Genomic DNA, 19419 nt, shown 5'->3' with positions numbered 1-19419 from the left:
CTGTAAATCATTATCACATGACCTAGGATTCCTAACGTGTCTTATTCCTGTAGATAAATTCATTTAAGGCGTGACTTTGGTGATATACACATACTCACCCATAATCTCTCAGCATTCAGTCATCTATAATGACTTTCTGTGTTATTATTCAGCATGGCAGCTACAGTGATCCAGCGCTGCTGGCGTGACCACAGACAAAAGAGACGGATGAGTCCTTCACGGCCACGTGCAAAGCCTCCTGGGAGAATGGGTCCTCAAACGGCTCAGAGATCAAGCAAAACAAGACCTCAGTCTCTTAATAGAGTCCAAGCAGCCACTGTCATCCAGGTAAAGCTGTTATTTATTAGCCATGCTAACCAGATGTTAGCATTAACTATTAAAGAACATTCTTGGCACTCATACAGATGCTTTTATACTGGTGTACTACAGCATGGTATCATCTGTAACACAATTCATTCCTGATTATATGGTGCTGTCATGGTATGTGGATTTCTTGGCAGCAGGATACTGGTCAGGATAAAAGAAAAATAAAGAAACAACATTCTAAGTGATTTAAATTTAAATAAAAACTGATTAATCATCCAAAGACTTGAGATGGCGCAGCAGGATATTTTTCAAGCACACCAACGCTGGGATTCTAAACTCCCTGGTTCGAATCTTAGCTCTTCTACTGATCGGCTGGGCGACATCTAGCGGGCACAATTGGCAGTGCCTGCAGCAGACAAAATTGGCCACAGAGTCTGCTGGGTGGGAAAAGACCAGACTAACAAAGTGGGTGGGGTCTTCAAACGCTGTGCAAAGAACCCTGGTTAGCAGCTCAAGGCACCTCTGCAGAAGTGGAGAAGCCTCATGTGTGAATCCACGTCGGAGGGGGCATGGGGGAGGTGAATATACCCTCCTTGGACACAAGTGGGATCCCCAGCAGTGGAAGACTATTTGACTATGTTAAATGAGGAGGAAAAGGGAGAAAATGCATAAATAACAGTGAGCCAGTAACCCAAAGTACCTGCCAAAGCAACACTTTATTATAATTCATACCCTTGTGTACCCTCTTCTTTTGTTCGCCTCTACCGCATGCATCAATGACCAGATGCTATTTTTGTAATGACACTAACATGATAGTCGCATAGTAACAATGTTCTACTGTAATCATTAGTATTAGGTACAGCAGCATGGGGTTGTTAAATGTTTACAGTTACTATCCTTAGTGACAAAGTCTACCGAGCAACAAAGTTTACCAATGGGCAAAAGTCAGTAATTGTATACCCACAAAGTGTGTCTATTTGGGAGATTTAGTTTATAAAATGGCCAATAAATGCACCTACAAGCAAGGTGGACCAAATAAAGTCTTCGGTTAGCATATGAAGCCATATACAATACAGTAGATGTTCAATGCTGTGGTGAAAACAATGATTTTATGAAAACTCTAGCTCTAATTTAGCCAGTCCTCATAGTTCAGAATTTCACAACTATAGTAAAAAATACCTCCTTTTAATAGGGTAATAAAAAACATTGAAGAAAATTAAATCATCTTCATTAAACTATTACTGCCATAGGCTTGTTTTGAATAGACAGACAGTACATTTAAACACAGGCTATTTGTTTTGCACATGACTTCAGAGACAGATTTTCTCTGCCCCACTCATGCTTGACGACTCCCCTGAGGTTTAACAGAGAAAAAAAGATTAATCAGATTCCAGCACTTTGGTGAGGTGAGAGATCTTGGATTCTGATCTGTACATTTTCTGAAGTGTTTTACCCCCCAGTCCATGGGGAATATGGAGATTTAGGGACGTCACAGTGTTCAATTTGTCTTATAGCGCTCAAGTCACTGAGAGTTCAAACAGCAGACTGCGGGGCAATTAATTAGAGTTTAACATGTTTTATCTTCCTAATGGGATAACACACAATATTTATGTTTACGTGTGATTCATGGGCTGTGCGTTTGCCCCTGCAGGCAGTGTGGAGAGGATATGCACTACGGAGCAGGCTGGCTCGTGCACTTCTGCTGGCCAGGGTATCGGAGGGTGATGAGGCCTTTGAGGAGGTGGACATGGATGAATTCATTTTTAATGAGGTAGGAAAAGAATTATGTTGCTCAGGCTTAACTGGGAGTTTGGAGGTGGAGGTGGGTAGCTGCCACCAGTCATTAGCTGTAGCACATGTCAGAGTAATCAACAAGCAAAGAGAAGGCAAAGCTTTGCTGCCTCACAGTGTATTTTACTCTTGTCTGTTTCTTATACTCTATTCCATTTTTAGTGTAGAAGTCTTTAGTTTACCTAGCTTTAAATAACATCATTGAGTAAGAAACTGAACTGAAGAAACTAAAACTAGGATGTGGACATTTCAGCAGAACAATGATCCAAAACCTCAAGGGCTTAACATCAAGGAATATATCAATGCTGTTAGGATAATGAGATTTGCAACATAATGCACTTTAGCATCAGCACAACTCATAAAACACTGGGTATTATTTGGTAAGATGGGGTTCTCTTTCAGCTCTCAAGTTTAACATTTTTCAATAGGAGGCGATTGAGAGTGACTGGATGACTCCTGATGCCTTATCGTCCTCAGTGGTGCCATGTTCAGTACATCTGCTGCAGCCAAAGGTAACACAGATCAGACCAGGCCACAGGACAGTAGGAGGATTGTTTCTAAGATTCTACAGATGATTAATTAATTTAAATGTTTTACCTACAAAAACACAGTTACCTTCAAGACAGTCATGAACTTCCTTTGAATCAGCAGATATCATTTTTCAGAGCTGGGCTTCTCTTGCTTTTGAGGCAGCAGAGCTATCTGTATTACAGTAGCAATGCTATGAAACAACACAGCTGCTAAAGTGAAGGAGCTTCATGCTGTTTTTTAATCCATACAGGAAAGTACAAGAACAAATGTATGGTGCATAAAGTACAGATATAACTGTCTGTTTGAGCTGTAGGTATTTATGCCAAAATGACTTTATTTGAGTATTTATTACACTAGACTGTCACCGCTGAGATAAGGTTTGTGCTCTTGGCCGACTGGGCATCAAAACAGTCATGATTGGTTATGTATTTGCCTAAGAAACAATCATTTGTTAAATGGTTCCTGTTAAATTTAATGTATAACATTAAAACAGTGGATTATCATAAGGATTTGATGTATAGTGGATATACAAAAAGTATTCAGACCCCTTGACTTAAACGTTATTGTGTTGTGGATTTGAATTAATGTAGTTGCCAAATTTTCCCACAACAATCTGCACCTATTCGCACTTAATGATGAGGTGAAAACAAAACTGCAATCTAAAACTGCAATCTCTTGCTGTTTTGACACACCTCCAGATATAGTTTGAGAACTTAGTTAACTAGTTAGGACTTGTAAGCCAGGTAAAATAGTAATAGTTAAAATTGCTGTGGAGCAACAAGAAAATATAATCGGGTTTTATTAACAAACTGTATTTGGCAGTTGTAGCCTAGTGGTTAAGGTAATGGACTAATAAGCAGAAGGTTGCTGGTTGAAATGAAATGAAACGATACTCTGTTTGTGGTAAGTATTTTTTAAAGGGGTGTCCGAGCATAACATGCACTGTGCTGGACTTTTCAGCCTCCTCTAACTGCAGTTTATAATGGTGTAACTGAGCAGCTGTGGAAGCCCAGACAGGCCTGGACTGACAATGATGGAACAATGATGGTGTCAGAGAAGAGTCTGTCTCCTGATGCAAATACCAGGTAATTAATTGAACTCAACGTTCAATTATACACAACACTCAGGTTTTTAAACTCTAATTCTTAAAAAAAGGTTTTTAAGTAATCTTCAGTGAACTCTCCCCTTTTGGTCACTCACAGTTTTATATAATGTTAAGGTCAGATCACAGACCATAATTGTGTGGATTTTCAAGTTGGATTTTAACCTGCTGGAAGGATCTACCACAACAGCCAGAATTTTCATCGAAAAGTTTTTTCAAAGAAAAAAACATCAACAATCTTCCAGTCTGGTTTATTTTTACAGTTTAACTTTTTTTTTTTTTTTATGCCGAATGCATCTTAAGTGTTTGGTACCATAAAGCACAAATTTATTGCCATCTGACCATACAACCAAATTTTAGTGAAAGTGCAGGTAGCTCTAGGTACCTACATCTGAGATTATATCTGGTACTCTTTTTTAATTGTTTGTTGGTGTGGAGGTGACGTCTAACTGTGACTTGTTGAGATTTTTAATTAGAATTATCACTGAGTATTAAATGGTGCATCCCTAATTGTGTATATTTCAGCATGCAGTCTTCAGCATCACCACTAGGACTCTGCAATTTGTCAGAAAGATCAGAGAAAATACTTGAAGAATGGTAAGGCCCACTGCACTAAAACGTCTATCAAAATCTACTGTTAATTGATCATTAGTGATTTTGAGAGGACTGCTAGTGTACTATGTGCTGTGTAATGACATTGCCTCCAGTTGCTGTCTGTTAAAAATTTCTTTTTCCTTTGCCCTGGTGCTGATTGGTTTAAATGATTGGTAGCCAGCTACGGTGTCTGCATATATTTAATTGTCATCTAATGTGAGGGACGCTTCACCTAATACTAAAAGAGAAACATATGACTGACTTTGCTTTAACCAAATGCTGTTCAGAATGAATGGTATTAAGGTGTGGCATGTTTCTCTTATTTCAGGGGCTTTAGCAGTGACTCCACCGCTCTCCTCATGCTTAAAAGGGCTCAGAAAATGAAGGCCAGAAAGCAGCAGCATCAGAGAAAATTACTCGGTAAGCAAAGTGTTTGTTTCTATGTTCCGTCAGACCTGCTATCAACGTAACAAACCTCAAACCTTCTATTGTTCCTACAAGACTGGGTTTTGAGCAATGAGAATATGTCAAACATATGTTTGCTTACTGTAATGTACTGTAGTATAATTGTGGAACTTGTTTAATTTTGTTTTGGGAAAGGTCTGTTGCTGTATTTACATAATATTAGGTTTCATTTTTACAACCCGTTATCTGAAAGTTGTAGGAGTGTGATAATGGTTTTGCTAACTTTAAACAATCTGCATTGTTTTAGTGAAGTTTTGGAAGATGCAAGACCTTTTATAAACACTTATAAACACTATTATCTGTTTTTTGCATTGATTATCCTCACACTGTGGTCTGATCCTAATTTAGATCATAATAATAGACACATTCTGCCCAAATTGACATCACACAAACTATTCTAATTTCAGGTCTTTATTTAACTTGATTGATTACTAATTAATCATTTACAGTCCAGGCTAATAAAAGCTTGTATACCCACTTGATCCGGCGTATTAAATTAATTAAAAATATGAGATTGAAAGTGTGTTCTATAGAGGAGTCTGCTGAGTAAATAATTAATAAATAATAATAAATAATTCACAATTTGGGAAGCATGGTAGCAATGTAGTTCTTTGCTGCTTTACTGACGTGCCTGTAATCCTTAATGGAACACTGAATTGAGACAGGATTTTACAGGAGCATGAATTATTTGAATTATAAAACAGGAAAATGACATAAATCACAAGTAAATCATTAACAAATGTTTTAAATAGGTAAAAATCTCTGTTTTGGAATGTCTGAGGCAGAGTCCAGAACTAGCTGAAATTCTGTGACATGATCTAAAGAAGCTGTATTTTTAAGAATGTCCATAATGGACCAAAAATACCTATTATACATCATCTAAATTTTAGCAGCTATAGGCTCTTAATGATCAATCAATCATATCACAAAAATGTTGGTACTTCCTAGAGAGGTAAACATGTTCACGTGATGAACTCTTGACTCAAAAGACTTAAAAGCTTTCAAGGAAAGAAACAATGTCTCAAAGCCTCCCTCTAATGCTTTGTTATTGTTTTTCTCATCATTGTCTTTGGTTAGTCATTATGCTAGCACAGAGCCTTTCCTCTTGGTGTTCTTTATTGTGCAGTAACAGCGAGCAGCTCTGCTCTGCATTTCTTCTTGCTGTCATGTCTAATTTGCCTGAAAAGAGCATTACAGAGTGTTTTCTGGAATTGGCTATTTTGTATAACTCTAAATACCCAAGCTTGTTTTTTATTTTAAGGAGCTTCAGAAGAGTCACTGGTTCTGGGGTTACTTCATCGTGCTGTGAGCATGAGAGAGCTAGACTGGAGAGACTGGAGTTTTGATCTGGGTTTAGATCCCAGGGGCTTGGCTTGAGGCTGGATTTGATCAGGGTCAGAGCGTGACTCTTAATGTCACAAATCCAATCATGGGCCCATGAAATGAGGACCTGTGTGAATCCCACAAAGCCTCTGCTCCTGCTAAATCTGTGTGGTGTCCTAATTCAAAATGAAGGTGCGGTTTGTGTCCATGTCGCTACACAAGCTCATTTAAACTTTATTTCTCTGTGTATTCCCGACCTGTAGACCCAGACGTTCGATTGGCCCTATTCAGACATCACAGCAACCGCCCTGTGGCTGTGGAGCCCCCTAGGAAATCTCAGCCTGAATGCAGAAGTGAAATTAAAGGTAAGATTGAGACGTCACCCCACAGCTCACATCACCAAGCCAGGATTTTTAATATTCAAGAAGACTCGTGTTCTAAACCTTTTACTTGTTTACTACAATAACAGTAAAAATGAGCTCAACCATCAGGTTGTATTCAAGATGTATATATACTATGAGGGAAACATGGTGGAGTATACATCTTTTATTCATGATTCACAGTTTGAATTAAGCCGCTTTTTCATTGCATCTGCTAATGAGGCATTATTTTTTCTTCTTTATCCCCCTAAAATTTGAATGAATTTAAATTTAAGGCACACTATTTGTCTAAAAGTATGTGGACACCCCTTCCCCTTTTCATCAAGTCTACTGTCACTGTCAGATAATAGTATTTACAATAGATCACCATGAATTTAGTATTATAGGCAGTATAGGGTGGCACGCATGGCTAGCATTGTCGCCTCACAGCAAGAAGGTCCTGGGTTTGATTCCCAGGTGAAGTGGTCCAGGTCCTTTCTGTGTGATATAAATAATAAACACCAATGCAAGGCTGCAAATTATACCAAACTACCATATTTTATATAATAAAACACCTCGTATATTATATATTCTTTTCATAATCTGAATGAGCAGCCAGTAAAAACTTTGTACTGTTACATATTAAAAGCATAGGGATAATATTTCTTCCACATTTCTGGAATTAGCATGATGTAAATAATAAACACCAATGCAAGGCTGCAAATTATACCAAACTACCATATTTTATATAATAAAACACCGCATATATTATATATTCTTTTTATAATCTGAATAAGCAGCCAGTAAAAACCCTGTACTGTTACATATCAAAGGCATTAGAATAAGATTTCCTGTACATCTCTGGAATTAGCATGATGATGAAATAATAAACATCATTGCAAGGCTGCAAATTATACCATAATGCTAACTAACATAATGACTTAACACCATCCTATGTATAAAGGCAGACTTGTAGCATGTCAGGTAATCTATTTATCCCAACCCCCCTTTTGAGGATGTAGAAGAGATGATAGGGGTAGTCGTGGCTTAAAGTTTAAGGTACTAGACTTTAGATCGGAAGGTCATGGGTTTAAGCTTCACCATCACAAAGCTGCCACTGTTATGCCCTTGTTAAAGACCCTTGACCCCACATTGCTTAGATTGTATACAATCTCTTTGACTTTTTATGGTCCAGTTTGATTCATGCCAGACTGGTCCAGTTTTAGGTGACCATGAACATCGTCTGTCAGTCAGTCAGTGTTCACTCGGGTGTTAGCATTTTTAGAGAAAGTGTTTTTAGTTAGAGCTTTTTAGTTTACAGAAGCTAACCTTGTGTGTTGAAATACGCTCACCTCCTGATCAAATTGATGGCACATGACATGGTGGTAAATAGCCAGCCATTAAGTTGTTTGGGATGAAAAAGAATAAACAAGATGATTGTATTTCAAGAGGACTTCGTTTACAGACCTGAAGTGTGAAATTGAGTTAAGTGTAGAGGAGGTACAGCACAGAGGGGTTCCAGGCCCCTTAGTGAGAGATCTGTCTGCAGTCCTGTGCCTCTACGGTGGTATGAGTGCCCTTATAATGAGAGGGGGCTGCTGGCTAGAGCTTTGGCCAGTATTGTTGGGGTTCAAAGAAGTGATAGGGGATGAAGAGTTGGAGGTCATGTTTTTGTTTCTTTTTTACTTTGTGACTTACTCTTCACACTACCAGTACAAACCAATGCAATAGAGAAAAATAAAAGGGAAGCAATCCCTCCATTCACGCAAAGGATTGCTTTATATTTTGCCTTTTTCTTCTTTTTTGTTGTTGCGATTCCTTCCTGGATCCCCTGGCGTATGTAAGCCGATCCCCATTTTCAAGTGGGTTACTTCATGTCCAGCACATCCACAAAAGAGAGCCTGGATAAAATAAACACGAGCGAGTCGGATATCTCGGAAAAAATCTGTCACGGCTTTGGGGGGCTAATCACCTCCAGAAGGGGACTTGAAGCGGGGGGCTGAAATGCAAGCCTTAGCCAGGGGAATAGCAAGGGAGCGGCAGGCGGCCTAAGGCACAGGGCCGATCCTTAGGGGTGCGGTGTTGGTGCCTTCCACAGGTCAGAGTTATCTGTGTACCCCAAAATCATGAAGTGAAAGAGCTTAAGCTGTCAACCAGTACACTGCAAATATGAATTCCTCTTTCAGGTAGATTAGGCGGATAAATGTGAGTATGATTTATTTTAGTACAGAAATCTATGCAATGCATATATACAGATGATATACGAGGGTTCTTAAAAAAGTTGAAATAAATATGGGATGCCCTGTGATAGACTTTAGTTTGTCCAAGGTGTACTACTGCCTTGTATCCAGGTACCCGGATGGATTCCAGACTTACAACAGCTTTCAGTTTCAACTTTATTATGTTTTTATATTTCAGTTCTTTCATTTGTTGTTTTTTGCAAGTCTGCAAGCTGTACACTGCTTGACATTACGTTCTGTTTTTCCATACATAATGAGTGAGATTTTAATGCCTTATAATTATAATTATATAATAAAGCATTTTTTAATCTAGAAAATGTTCTAGAAAATTGTTTTTTCATTTTATTAAATGCTTTATCCTGGTCAGGGTTGTGGTGGGCCTGGCTTCACCTGGAAGGAGAAATACCCTGTACAGGGCGTCAGCTACCCACACTCTCAGACATAGCCAATCATGTCTGTGTAGATACCCAGCCAGCCTTGCTCAAGGGCCCAACAGTGACAGCCTGGCAGTGATGGGGCTTGAACCAGCGACCTTTCGATTACTAGTCCAGTACCTTAAACACTAGGCTACAACTGCATCTTAAATTTTTGTAGACATTATACTGTATATTGTTTTACATGTTTGTGAATAAGGCCACTTAAGTGGACGTTACATAGGAATGCAGATCAGTATGTGGTCACTGCCCCTGGCATGGCATTAGCACCCTGATCAGGGTTCTTCTTCTGTCTTGTGTCCATTGTTTACAGGCTCTGAACCCACCGTGATTCTGATAGTATAAAATAGTTGTTGAAGTTAAACAGATTTAAGAATCATTTAGTTAACATATATTTGAATAAATGTATTTTGCATTAATAAGCTGGTAACAGTTGTTGATCTGCATGATGGTCATTGTTTTGTACTATCACTTGATGAGCAGACCGTGTGCGTGTGTGTGTTGATATGTGTGTTGACCGCTAGTTGACCGCCTGTGGTCTGCTCTCTGGAGGTGAAGGCTTGACCTAGGGCAAAAGAAAGTAGGAGACAGAACCTCACGATAAAAGACCTGACCTCCTCCTTTGAGTCTGCCAAGAGAACTCCCAAACACTTGAAGCCCCATGGGTATAACACACACTCTCACACACACACACACTTCTACTCACACATACGCACCCAGACAACAGATTCCTACATACTTTCAGGACAAGAGATCACTTCTTGCTCTGTGTGTGTGTGTGTGTGTGTGTGTTACACCCATGGGGGCTTCAAGTGTTTGGGAGTTCTCTTCTGCACTTTGCTTACTCATTGCTTCATTGTTGTCAGACATCTTCAAAACTAAATTCCAAATTTATGAGCCAATCATGGAAATCCTGAAAGACTTGGTTATCATGAGCTGTCCTCGCACTTGCTGACAAGAATTATAAAGATAAGCGAAAATTATATAGACACCCTCTAATCCCAAATTCAGATGCTTGTCACACAAGTTTCTAAAAGTTGTGTAGAGTCAATTACATAAAAATAATAGTATGCCCACAATATTTCTGCAATAGACTGAAGAAGCTCCTTATCTTTTCAGCATTACTTGGCCCCTGAGTGCACAAAGCACAGTTTATAGCAGACTTGACAAGGATTGGTGTGATTGAACTCTAGTATGAAGCAATACCTTGATTGGGAATCAGGTCTTCGTCCAACATCATTGCCTAATCTGACTAATGTTATTTTACTTAATTGGGCAGAAATTCCCACAGACATACTTTGAATTTGGAAAGAGCAAAACCAGAAGAATAAATGCTGTTAAAGTTGCAAATGTCTGAACTCTATATTAATTCTATATTATGCTTATGGTGTTTAAGGATTAAGGAATAGCCTAGTGGTTAAGGTACTGGACAAGTAATCAGAAGGTCGCTGGTTCAAGCCCCACCACCGCCAGGTTGCTGCTGTTGGACCCTTGAGCAAGGCCCTTAATTGTAACTGTAATGTAAGTCGCTTTGGATAAAGGCGTCTACTAAATGCCTAAAAATCTAAATGTAACTACTACATAAGCGCATATCCAGGTAACCTTAAGTTTTGTGTGGTGCTTGTGCGTATCCTTAGAGAATAAAATATAGATGTTCAATTCATAGTAAATATTACACATGTAAATAATTTGTACAAAAACTGATCTAAACTATTTTTGGACGATATGACTGAGTATATAGTTTGTAGTTTAATGCAGCTACCTAATGTGCATAATTGGTTATGTGTAAGCAAATTAAAGTTTGGTTTTTAATAAAAAGTTACATTTCACAATTCTTGCTACATGTCAACTTCTAAAATATTCAGATAACTTACATCTGGGAATGGCAGTATGTTAAGAAGCACATTCACATTTCCACCTCTTTGGTCAAATTGAACATTTAGAACTGAACATGCCATGAATTACCAATAACTCATGAAATTCTATTTAAATTATCCGAAACATTATTACTCTCAGTTACGACTTCCTACACAAAACAAATAAAACATGCTGCTGAAAGCCAGTAATTAGAAACATGGTTGCAGGTTGTGTTTTCCAAGTCTGTCGAATTCACTTGTTAGGTCTGTCGGGGTAAACTATGTTTGACCTTGTGTTTGTGTTCCGGGGCGGACAGGGTGACCTCGGATACCTGCCCGCTGCTCTTTGACGGCTTGGTTAGGGGAGGCTGAAAGAGCTGATTCTCTGATATGGTGACGTGTGCTGGCGCTGTTTTCATAAGCAGCTCTATACAGCTTAATGTGCTTAAGAGCCTCTTAACAGCCATGACTCCTGGGGCCCCTGGCGTCCTGCGGCTGGGGTGATCAGGGGCCATGCTTGGGCCAGAGAGGGTCCGATTTCTGAAGCGTGTCTTACATTCTAGCTATGAAAATGCCTGTAAATTTTTAGTAGTCATAATCTCTTATTCTTTCATGTGATTAAAAGCACAGTTTATTATTTATACTTCTGTAATCACTATATATGGGTTTTATGCATATATTCACTGACTAAGTGAACATTTTCTGTCCATTATTTTACTTTAAAAAACTTCTAAAATATTCCTATTTTCTATGGAGACACATTTTCTATGCATAAAAATAACAAAAAAAAAATTGTTTTAAGATGTCAGGCAGTGTGACTGGAAGCTTTGAAAAGATTTATATTCATTTTTGTTTAAATCTAGGCAAAATTAAGCTTTTGTGACACTTTTTTAGTCAATAAAATCTAATTTTGATCAACATCCTGCAGCACAATTGAAAACTATTTTTGGTATTTAAGTGTGCACAGGGTCTAAAGAACGAGTATGGTTTGTGATGCAGTTACAAAGTCACTTGCTCTTTCACAAATATTGAATGAATTAGTGAGGGATTCAGCAATGTTGCAAAGCTCTATTGTCCTGAGGATCCTGGGTTGAAACGTTGCCTCTGGTAAATAGCACATATTCCCAGTCTCTCTGTAGATTTCCTTCAGGTCCCCTCGACCCTCTAAAGCATGCTGAAGATGTGTTGGCTAATTAAAATTGCCCAGTGTGCAGCATATATTCCTGCCATGCGCCTTCTGTTTCCAGGTAGGCTCTTAACCTGTGGAACCCTAATCAGGTTAAGGTTATTACTGACAATAAAATGAATAAAATTAATTTAGTTTATAGTTTGTGTCTTAAATCTAGATTGAAATATGAAATGATTGTTACTATAGTTTCACTGTTTTATTACATCCTTTAGTAAATTATACTGTGTATTATGTTGTGTAATATAGATAAAAGAACCAATACAGTGTCATCATACTAATTTAGATGTAGCTATTTTAACCATTTTTCTGTGAAGCTTCAGTAAAACCACTAAAGAAAGCATGGACCTATAAAACCCTGATTGCAGACAGTACTGTAAATTGTCTGCATCTGGTCCAGACTTGGCGCAGTTTTTACGCTGGATGCCCTGCTTTACACAACGCTTCTATTTTTGTCTGGGCTTGGGACCAGCACTGAGAGCGCACTGACATGTTTTATTAAATGTATTAGGGGGTTTAGATAAATTGTGTGTAAAAGGCAAGGCTGAAAACCACTAGTAGACGCCTGTTACCTTTTACTCCTGAGACTGCACTACCTTAAAACTTGCGCTTTTAGTTTGTGCAGTATCTGAGTGAGGGAGGGCCAGATGGATAGCCTGTCCATCTGTTTTAAAAATGGCCAACTTCGATTACACACCTTAATTTTTTACTATATGACATTTTATTACTAAGGCATTGATTTAAAAAAGTTTTTAATCATTTAAATACTGCCTTCCCTTAAAGTTGATTATTTTAGCTTAATTATGTGCACAGTAGATAATTTTATAGTTTTCATCACCAGCAAGTGCTCCCCAGTTCTTTCATTTAAACTATAAGTGAGTAGTTGAGGGGTTAATCACTTGACATTTTTATTGGATTTCTAATTAACCCCTGATAAATATAACCCATAAAACTTGTCTGCTCTTTACATATTGGCTAAACCATGAGCAGGACTTAAATAAATGTCTCGTTAGTTCCAGCACTTGGCTGTCAGAAGTCGTTATCGATTCACACTCCTCCCTGGCTGTGCTAAACTCCACAGAGTCTCTCCTTTTTTTTTCTTTTCTTACAGCTTTCTGGTAACACTGATCTTAAATCAAATGCCTGCTTCCTCTCTAGATGTTCGGCCTGAATTAATATCACAGCACAGCTCGTTTAAAAAGAGACCACAAGACCCAGTGAAAGCAAAGTTCTTGATTTGTCTCAGAGACTTTTGCTGGAGCATTATAGTAATTACCTCACTAAGCTTTCCTAAAACAAATGGGCTTTTAACCATGAATGCAAACAGGCCACGCTGTGCACACTACTGTCTTACGGCTCACCAAACTCCACAGTGTACCTGCCTGTCAAACAATCAGATTTTCTTATTTGTATTTGGTTTTAGCTAGCTTCTCATCTTGAGCATCTACAGTGCATGATCTGTATGTTTTTATATTGTATCCCTTTTGAAAACTTGGTAACTGCGTTGTGGTAGCCGGGTCTGTGCATGACAGAAACAAATAATCATCTCACAAAAACTTTTGATGTTTGATGTCAAGAGTAGCTGGCAGAGGAAAAGTACACGCTCAGAATACACTGACAGAACAGCCAGACGAGACGCAGATGCAGCACAGAACCTACCAGTGGCTACAAAGCCAAGCCGCTCAGACTAAGAGAAACTCTGAGAGGTGAGTCTGCTCTGCATTCACAGAAATTTCTGACCACTGACGTAGCACTTTGTGGTAATCAAAATTGTTGTTTAAATATATGTGGTGTTTATTGTGGATATATCCAGTGTTTTTTTTTTTTATTGTCATTGTTATTATTTATATCTTAATGAATACTCCTATCAACATAGTCTGTATTATGAGAAATTGTAATAATAATAATAATAATAATAATAACAATAATAATGACAGTAATAATAATAATAATAATAACGATGGTAATAACAATAATAATAATAATGATAATAATAATAATAATAATAATAACAATGGTTATAATAATAATAATAATAATAATAACAATAATAATAATGACAGTAATAATAATAATAATAATAACGATGGTAGTAATAATAATAATAATAATAATAATAACAATAATAATGATGGTAATAATAATAACAATAATAATAATAATAATAATGATGGTAATAATAATACTACTACTACTACTAATAATAATGACGGTAATAATAATAATAATAATAATAACTATGATAATAATTATTATTGTATTTATTATAAACAACTATTTAATATCTTTTTCCACTAAGTTAATGTGTGAAATGTATTCTTTGTAGCATCTTTATTGCATAACATATTATTACAAATAATAAATAAAAAAATACAATTAAAATGAGTTATTATAATTGAAGAATTCAAGGACCATGTTTTGAATTTTTTACTATAGGTTCACTGTCTTCCCAGGGCCGTTATAACTAGTAAACTGTACCACAGGGGTCTTTTTTATGAGACAATAGCCTCCCCACTTTTATTTTTACAAGCATACTTAAGTAGAAGTTTAGATTTATTTTAAACTTTATATTTTTTAATTATTAGAATAAATAGAATTGTTTTAATTGTTTAATGTAAAACATAATTTAACTAGATTTATTACATTTTTACCAAATTACTATTTTTTTAATTATTCACCATATCTAAAGATATGATTTAGATATCAGTTGTAGCTTCAAACTTTTTTGGTTTTATGGATGCACAAATACCTACTATTGTATTTTGTCATATATAATTGGAAAATGAATGAATAGTTGGTAAATCTTTTATTTAATAAAAGCATTTTTAGCTAACTAATGTACCTAAATTCAAAACATCCACATTATTTCACTGACCCAAACATGGCAGCATAATTTTATAATTCTATCTTTAAATTAAATTTGCAGGTTAGTGCTTGTATATGTAACATGATTGGTAAAAGTACGAACCTTGTAACTTCACCTATTGCATTTACAGTGATCATTTCCTCCCAGAGATTGATCCTGATATTCTGAATGGTGGAAGGGTTCAGCTTGTGGTAAGCATTAAGATTTTTATATTTGAAGATTACAGCTTCAGGTTGAACAACTTGAGTATGGAAATCTACAGAAAATGTATCGACTTTAATTGGTATGTGTGTGTGTATGTGTGTGTTTTTATAGGCTTGTGCAGGGTACACGGAGCGTTCACATTCAGCAGCGAGGTCGTGGGTTGATGGTTTTTCTTCACCTCATGACCGACAGGCTCACTCTCGCTCACACTCAGCTGGACATGCAAGTAGGTCTCAAACAATCAATATTTAACACTGAAAACATTACAAATCATTTACTTCATTAAATTTACAACAAAGACCATATTTATTATAGAAATAAGATTATATTTTATATTTTATTTTAGTTATATTTCTAACAGTATTTAGTTACATTCCATTTGTACAAATTATTATATTATATAATTATTTAATATTTCAAAATTAGTTTTAACATTAAATTTGTTTTTAATTGATTTTGTTTAGCTATGCTGGACACAGAATTGCTTTTTGTTGTTCACTTTATATACATTAAAAATCTAATCCACAAATACACATAATTATACATTTTACTATTTTATTAACCCACTAATTAAGAAAAAATAATAAATAACACCATAACATGAAAGTTTTTAATAAAGTGTACATTGTTTTTTTCAATGTAATTATTTAAAATTATTTTTTTAAATTAAATATTCATGTTTAATGTTTTGGAATGTACAAAGTTGGTTCCTAATTTAAATATTATTATAGCAGGTACTGTTGATAGCTTACCAACATTCGTGTCTTTAGAAAGTGCATTATATTTCATAGTTTCTAACAATGTTTTTTAATCAGTATGGTCTAATTATAAAATGATGTAAAAACATTTTTAAAAAGCTTATTATTTTATTACTAAAATTATTATTATTATAAAAAGCACATCTTGTCAGAACCATACTGTTATAGGAGATTATTCTGACCATCAACTATATAAGTGACATAACAAAATATTAGTTACACTGTAATATAATTATTGTTGTGTGAAGCTACTGAAGAGTGAGAAAGTGTGCATGTACTGGTTTGTGGGGTGAGGTGGGGAGTGATAAGCTAGACTAGGAGATGTCAGAGTAAGACAGGCGACAGATCTCAGGTCTGTCTGAATGAGTGGCTCCTCTGTTACACTCACTTAAGATTAGGCTCTAAACTGACGAAGATGCTTGTCAGTGACTTAAGCAGCGCATTTAACACACTGATCCTGAGTGCTGAAGGCACACCACTGTTCCTTCTAACTAAGCTAAATTAGATTCTGGGAATGATTTGAAAATGAAATCCACGAGGATGTGGGCTGATGGGTGTCACATATTTACGTGGGAATGTTCAACCAAGCAGAAAATGGTCTTTCTCCTTAGATCAAAGTGTATTCCTATTAGCTATCCATGAAGAGTTGTTTAGATTTTAACAGTTTACTGTTCCTTTAGCAACCGAATTGTGATTGCACTATTAATTCTAATACTTAAATACATAAGTACTCAAAGGTATTTTGTGTTTAGTTCCAAAGATGTTTAGCATTCTTCTAGGTAAATATGCTTTGGTATTATTTTTCCCCTTTCCATCACGAATAAAATCAAAATGACTGCAAAATATTTGTTTGGTCATAGTGGTTAAGCAAGTATGTGGGCATTTTGAAAAATGTTTCTTTATTGGTGCAAAGCAACATGTGTCTTTTTTTAAGCAGTTCTTCACAGTTTGTGCTTTAGATATGATTTAAAAGCCATTTGAATCAGATTTTTTTAATCTGCGTGGTAGAGACATGCCCAAGGTTTAATACAACGCAAAATGAGTTACATGCAAATATTACATTTACAAATGATTAAGTTTGTTACGGCTAAAGAAATTTCTGCACTCTGCGCTCAGCGTTTCTTGCTCATTGCTCATATGCATACACCAATATCATCCCTGCCAGTAACTGTCCTGTAGGGACACCTGGAGCGTGCTGAGGTGTTCTCAGTACCTGTTCTCAGTTCAATGCAGTGTGTATTGAACTAAGTAACCATGTCCTTGCTGCTTTGTATATTTTGCTGTGTGTGACTCGCTCACTGCAGCCATGGGCCGTACACATGGAACACATCAGCTACAGAAAAGAGCCAGCTTTGTTCCATGTGTTTGAAAAGAACTGCATTAAACACACACTGAAATAGAAGCAGCTCTGGCACAGTCGGCAGCATGCGGCCCAAGGGCCTGACGCTCAGCTTGCAAAGCGCTGCGTATCTGGGCTATGACATTGCGAGCAGTTGTGCCCGACTTGGCAAGACTATTGCAAGAATCCATTAACACATTAGAGCTCATGCAAGGAAAGCTTTTGATTTTCTTTTTACAGATATAAAGGATAGCTACGTACTTTGGGATCCATGTGGCTGTTTTGAATGACAGTGCTGATTCTGTTTGTACAGAGAAAGAAGTGCCGTCTCCTCAAAGAGTCACCTTGGCTCCAGCTAGGAAGGAGAGGATCTCATTCCGAAACAACCCGGTGCAGCTGAGTGGAGGCTGGGGAGGAGGGAAAAAAAGAGTTCAAGTGAACAAGATAAAATAACTTTTCTGCTCTATGTTTATAAGCATGATCTAGTCCCAATGCCTTTGTTTTTATGTACACCTATGAAAGTATGATTTTTCAAAGAATGATAGATGGTTTTAAATAAGCCCTTAAAAGCCTTAAGATTCACTTTTTATCTCACTGCAGCTTCTGTTTCACTAAAACTAAGCTTCTTCCGCTGTAAATTAATTAAAAGCAATAGATGAGGTATAGCCCAAATATCTGCAGGCGGTTCTGGGATGAGTCTTATTCTCAAATATCAGTGCATTTCATTTAACGGCGGCAGGCTGTGGAATGGGTGGAAACCATTTACAAATGACACGGCTAATATTCAAACAACGGCCAGCATAGGAAGCAGCTTTTTCTTGTTATCTTCTACTTGGGGTTTGTTTAATGGTTAATACTTGGTTGACCTATTGTAATATAAGAGAGTTTCTTTTTGTATTGTAATTCAGCAATAAATGCAGATTGAAATCGCTTAAGTTAAATTATTTATTGTGTTTGTTTTATGTCTTATATCTTATATCTCCCAGTTTGTCATGTTTTTTTTTATAATTTCAGACTTCTCTAAAGTCTCTATAGTTTTATAGAAAATATATTTTGTAATGTCACTGATTTTTTTGTGTATTGGGGACAGTACTGTTTCACAAAACAGAACCTACACATGAACATTGGGCACGGAGTATCTCAAAATATATTACCATCATTTTCTGCTTACACTAACTTGCCTGTATAAAGTCGACTTGGCTGCTGTTAGCATGCCAGTAACAGTAGTATATTAATATTATATTAGTATAGTTCTTTTTATCTTATTGGTAACAGGTAGAAATGGAATCAGAACATCCCTAATTTTGTCATTAGTCCCAATATTATTATCATATTAATATACATTTAAATTTAATAGCATGCAAGGGTTCTTAACCTGTGGCCTGTGGGCCATTTGCAGCTCACAACACTTGTAGTCCAGAATTCTATGCTATAGGCCTCTTATTTGTAAAGTGTGTGTGTGACCACTGGTTTAAACAAGACATGCCGGACAGGGGCCCTATGAGTAAATATAGGACTTTTAAAACTCTAAATATGTAAGTTCTTTTTTTTATAAACATTAGCATTGGACTGTTCTTTATTTAGTCTTAGTTTTAAATTAAAGTAGTCATGTTTGTGTATTTTAAGATTGACATAAAAAATCTGGCGGATCATAAACACAGTGGTTCAAGCAGGCACTGTCTGGGCAGCAGTATATGTTTAGTATGATAATTAAGGTAAAAACAAACAGCCAGTAGTACAAACAGAAGTACCGCTTACCTCTTAGAAACAGTATGTCAAGTATTTATGTTCTCCTGTCCATATTTAGATGATCTACCTATGTTTTGGCAATATGATCTTATAAAAAGTTCTGCCTGTGTTTGAGATTCCTGCACCCACCGAGCGAAACTTATACTTAATACACTTTTATACACACAAAAGTACAAAATAAAGACTAATAAAATAAAAGTAATAATGTTAGGGCTGAACAACTTGATTTTGTTTTGTAAACATTTCAGGCCACTGAAGCTGTTTTACGCAAAGAGAAAGTTACACATTAATACTGTGCAGAAATGCTTCAGAAATC

At 36.6% G+C, this 19419-nt stretch overlaps 1 protein-coding gene across 6 annotated transcripts in view; it reads left to right on the top strand.

The window, feature by feature from the left end:
• The window catches only part of lrriq1 (leucine-rich repeats and IQ motif containing 1), a 38104-nt gene extending 19819 nt beyond the window's left edge, over window positions 1–18285 (top strand). For 2 of the 6 annotated variants that reach the window (XM_063004186.1, XM_063004187.1), the window contains 11 exons: window positions 153–327; window positions 1958–2077; window positions 2526–2609; window positions 3589–3713; window positions 4256–4327; window positions 4653–4744; window positions 6376–6477; window positions 13770–13893; window positions 15184–15244; window positions 15369–15483; window positions 17668–18285. In XM_063004186.1, coding sequence (XP_062860256.1) covers window positions 153–327; window positions 1958–2077; window positions 2526–2609; window positions 3589–3713; window positions 4256–4327; window positions 4653–4744; window positions 6376–6477; window positions 13770–13893; window positions 15184–15244; window positions 15369–15483; window positions 17668–17807 — 1210 coding nt within the window. In that variant the 3' untranslated portion in view covers window positions 17808–18285. Of the gene's footprint in view, window positions 1–152; window positions 328–1957; window positions 2078–2525; window positions 2610–2745; window positions 2867–3588; window positions 3714–4255; window positions 4328–4652; window positions 4745–6375; window positions 6478–9669; window positions 9734–13769; window positions 13894–15183; window positions 15245–15368; window positions 15484–17667 lie in introns of those variants that run through there. The other 4 variants (XM_063004188.1, XM_063004190.1, XM_063004192.1 and 1 more) reach the window with 4 other exon arrangements.
• Window positions 18286–19419: the final 1134 nt, after the last annotated feature.

Source organism: Trichomycterus rosablanca, chromosome 11 (assembly GCF_030014385.1).
Source record: "Trichomycterus rosablanca isolate fTriRos1 chromosome 11, fTriRos1.hap1, whole genome shotgun sequence".
In the NCBI taxonomy this organism is placed as follows: domain Eukaryota; kingdom Metazoa; phylum Chordata; class Actinopteri; order Siluriformes; family Trichomycteridae; genus Trichomycterus; species Trichomycterus rosablanca.
This window is presented reverse-complemented; position numbering and strand designations above follow the sequence as displayed.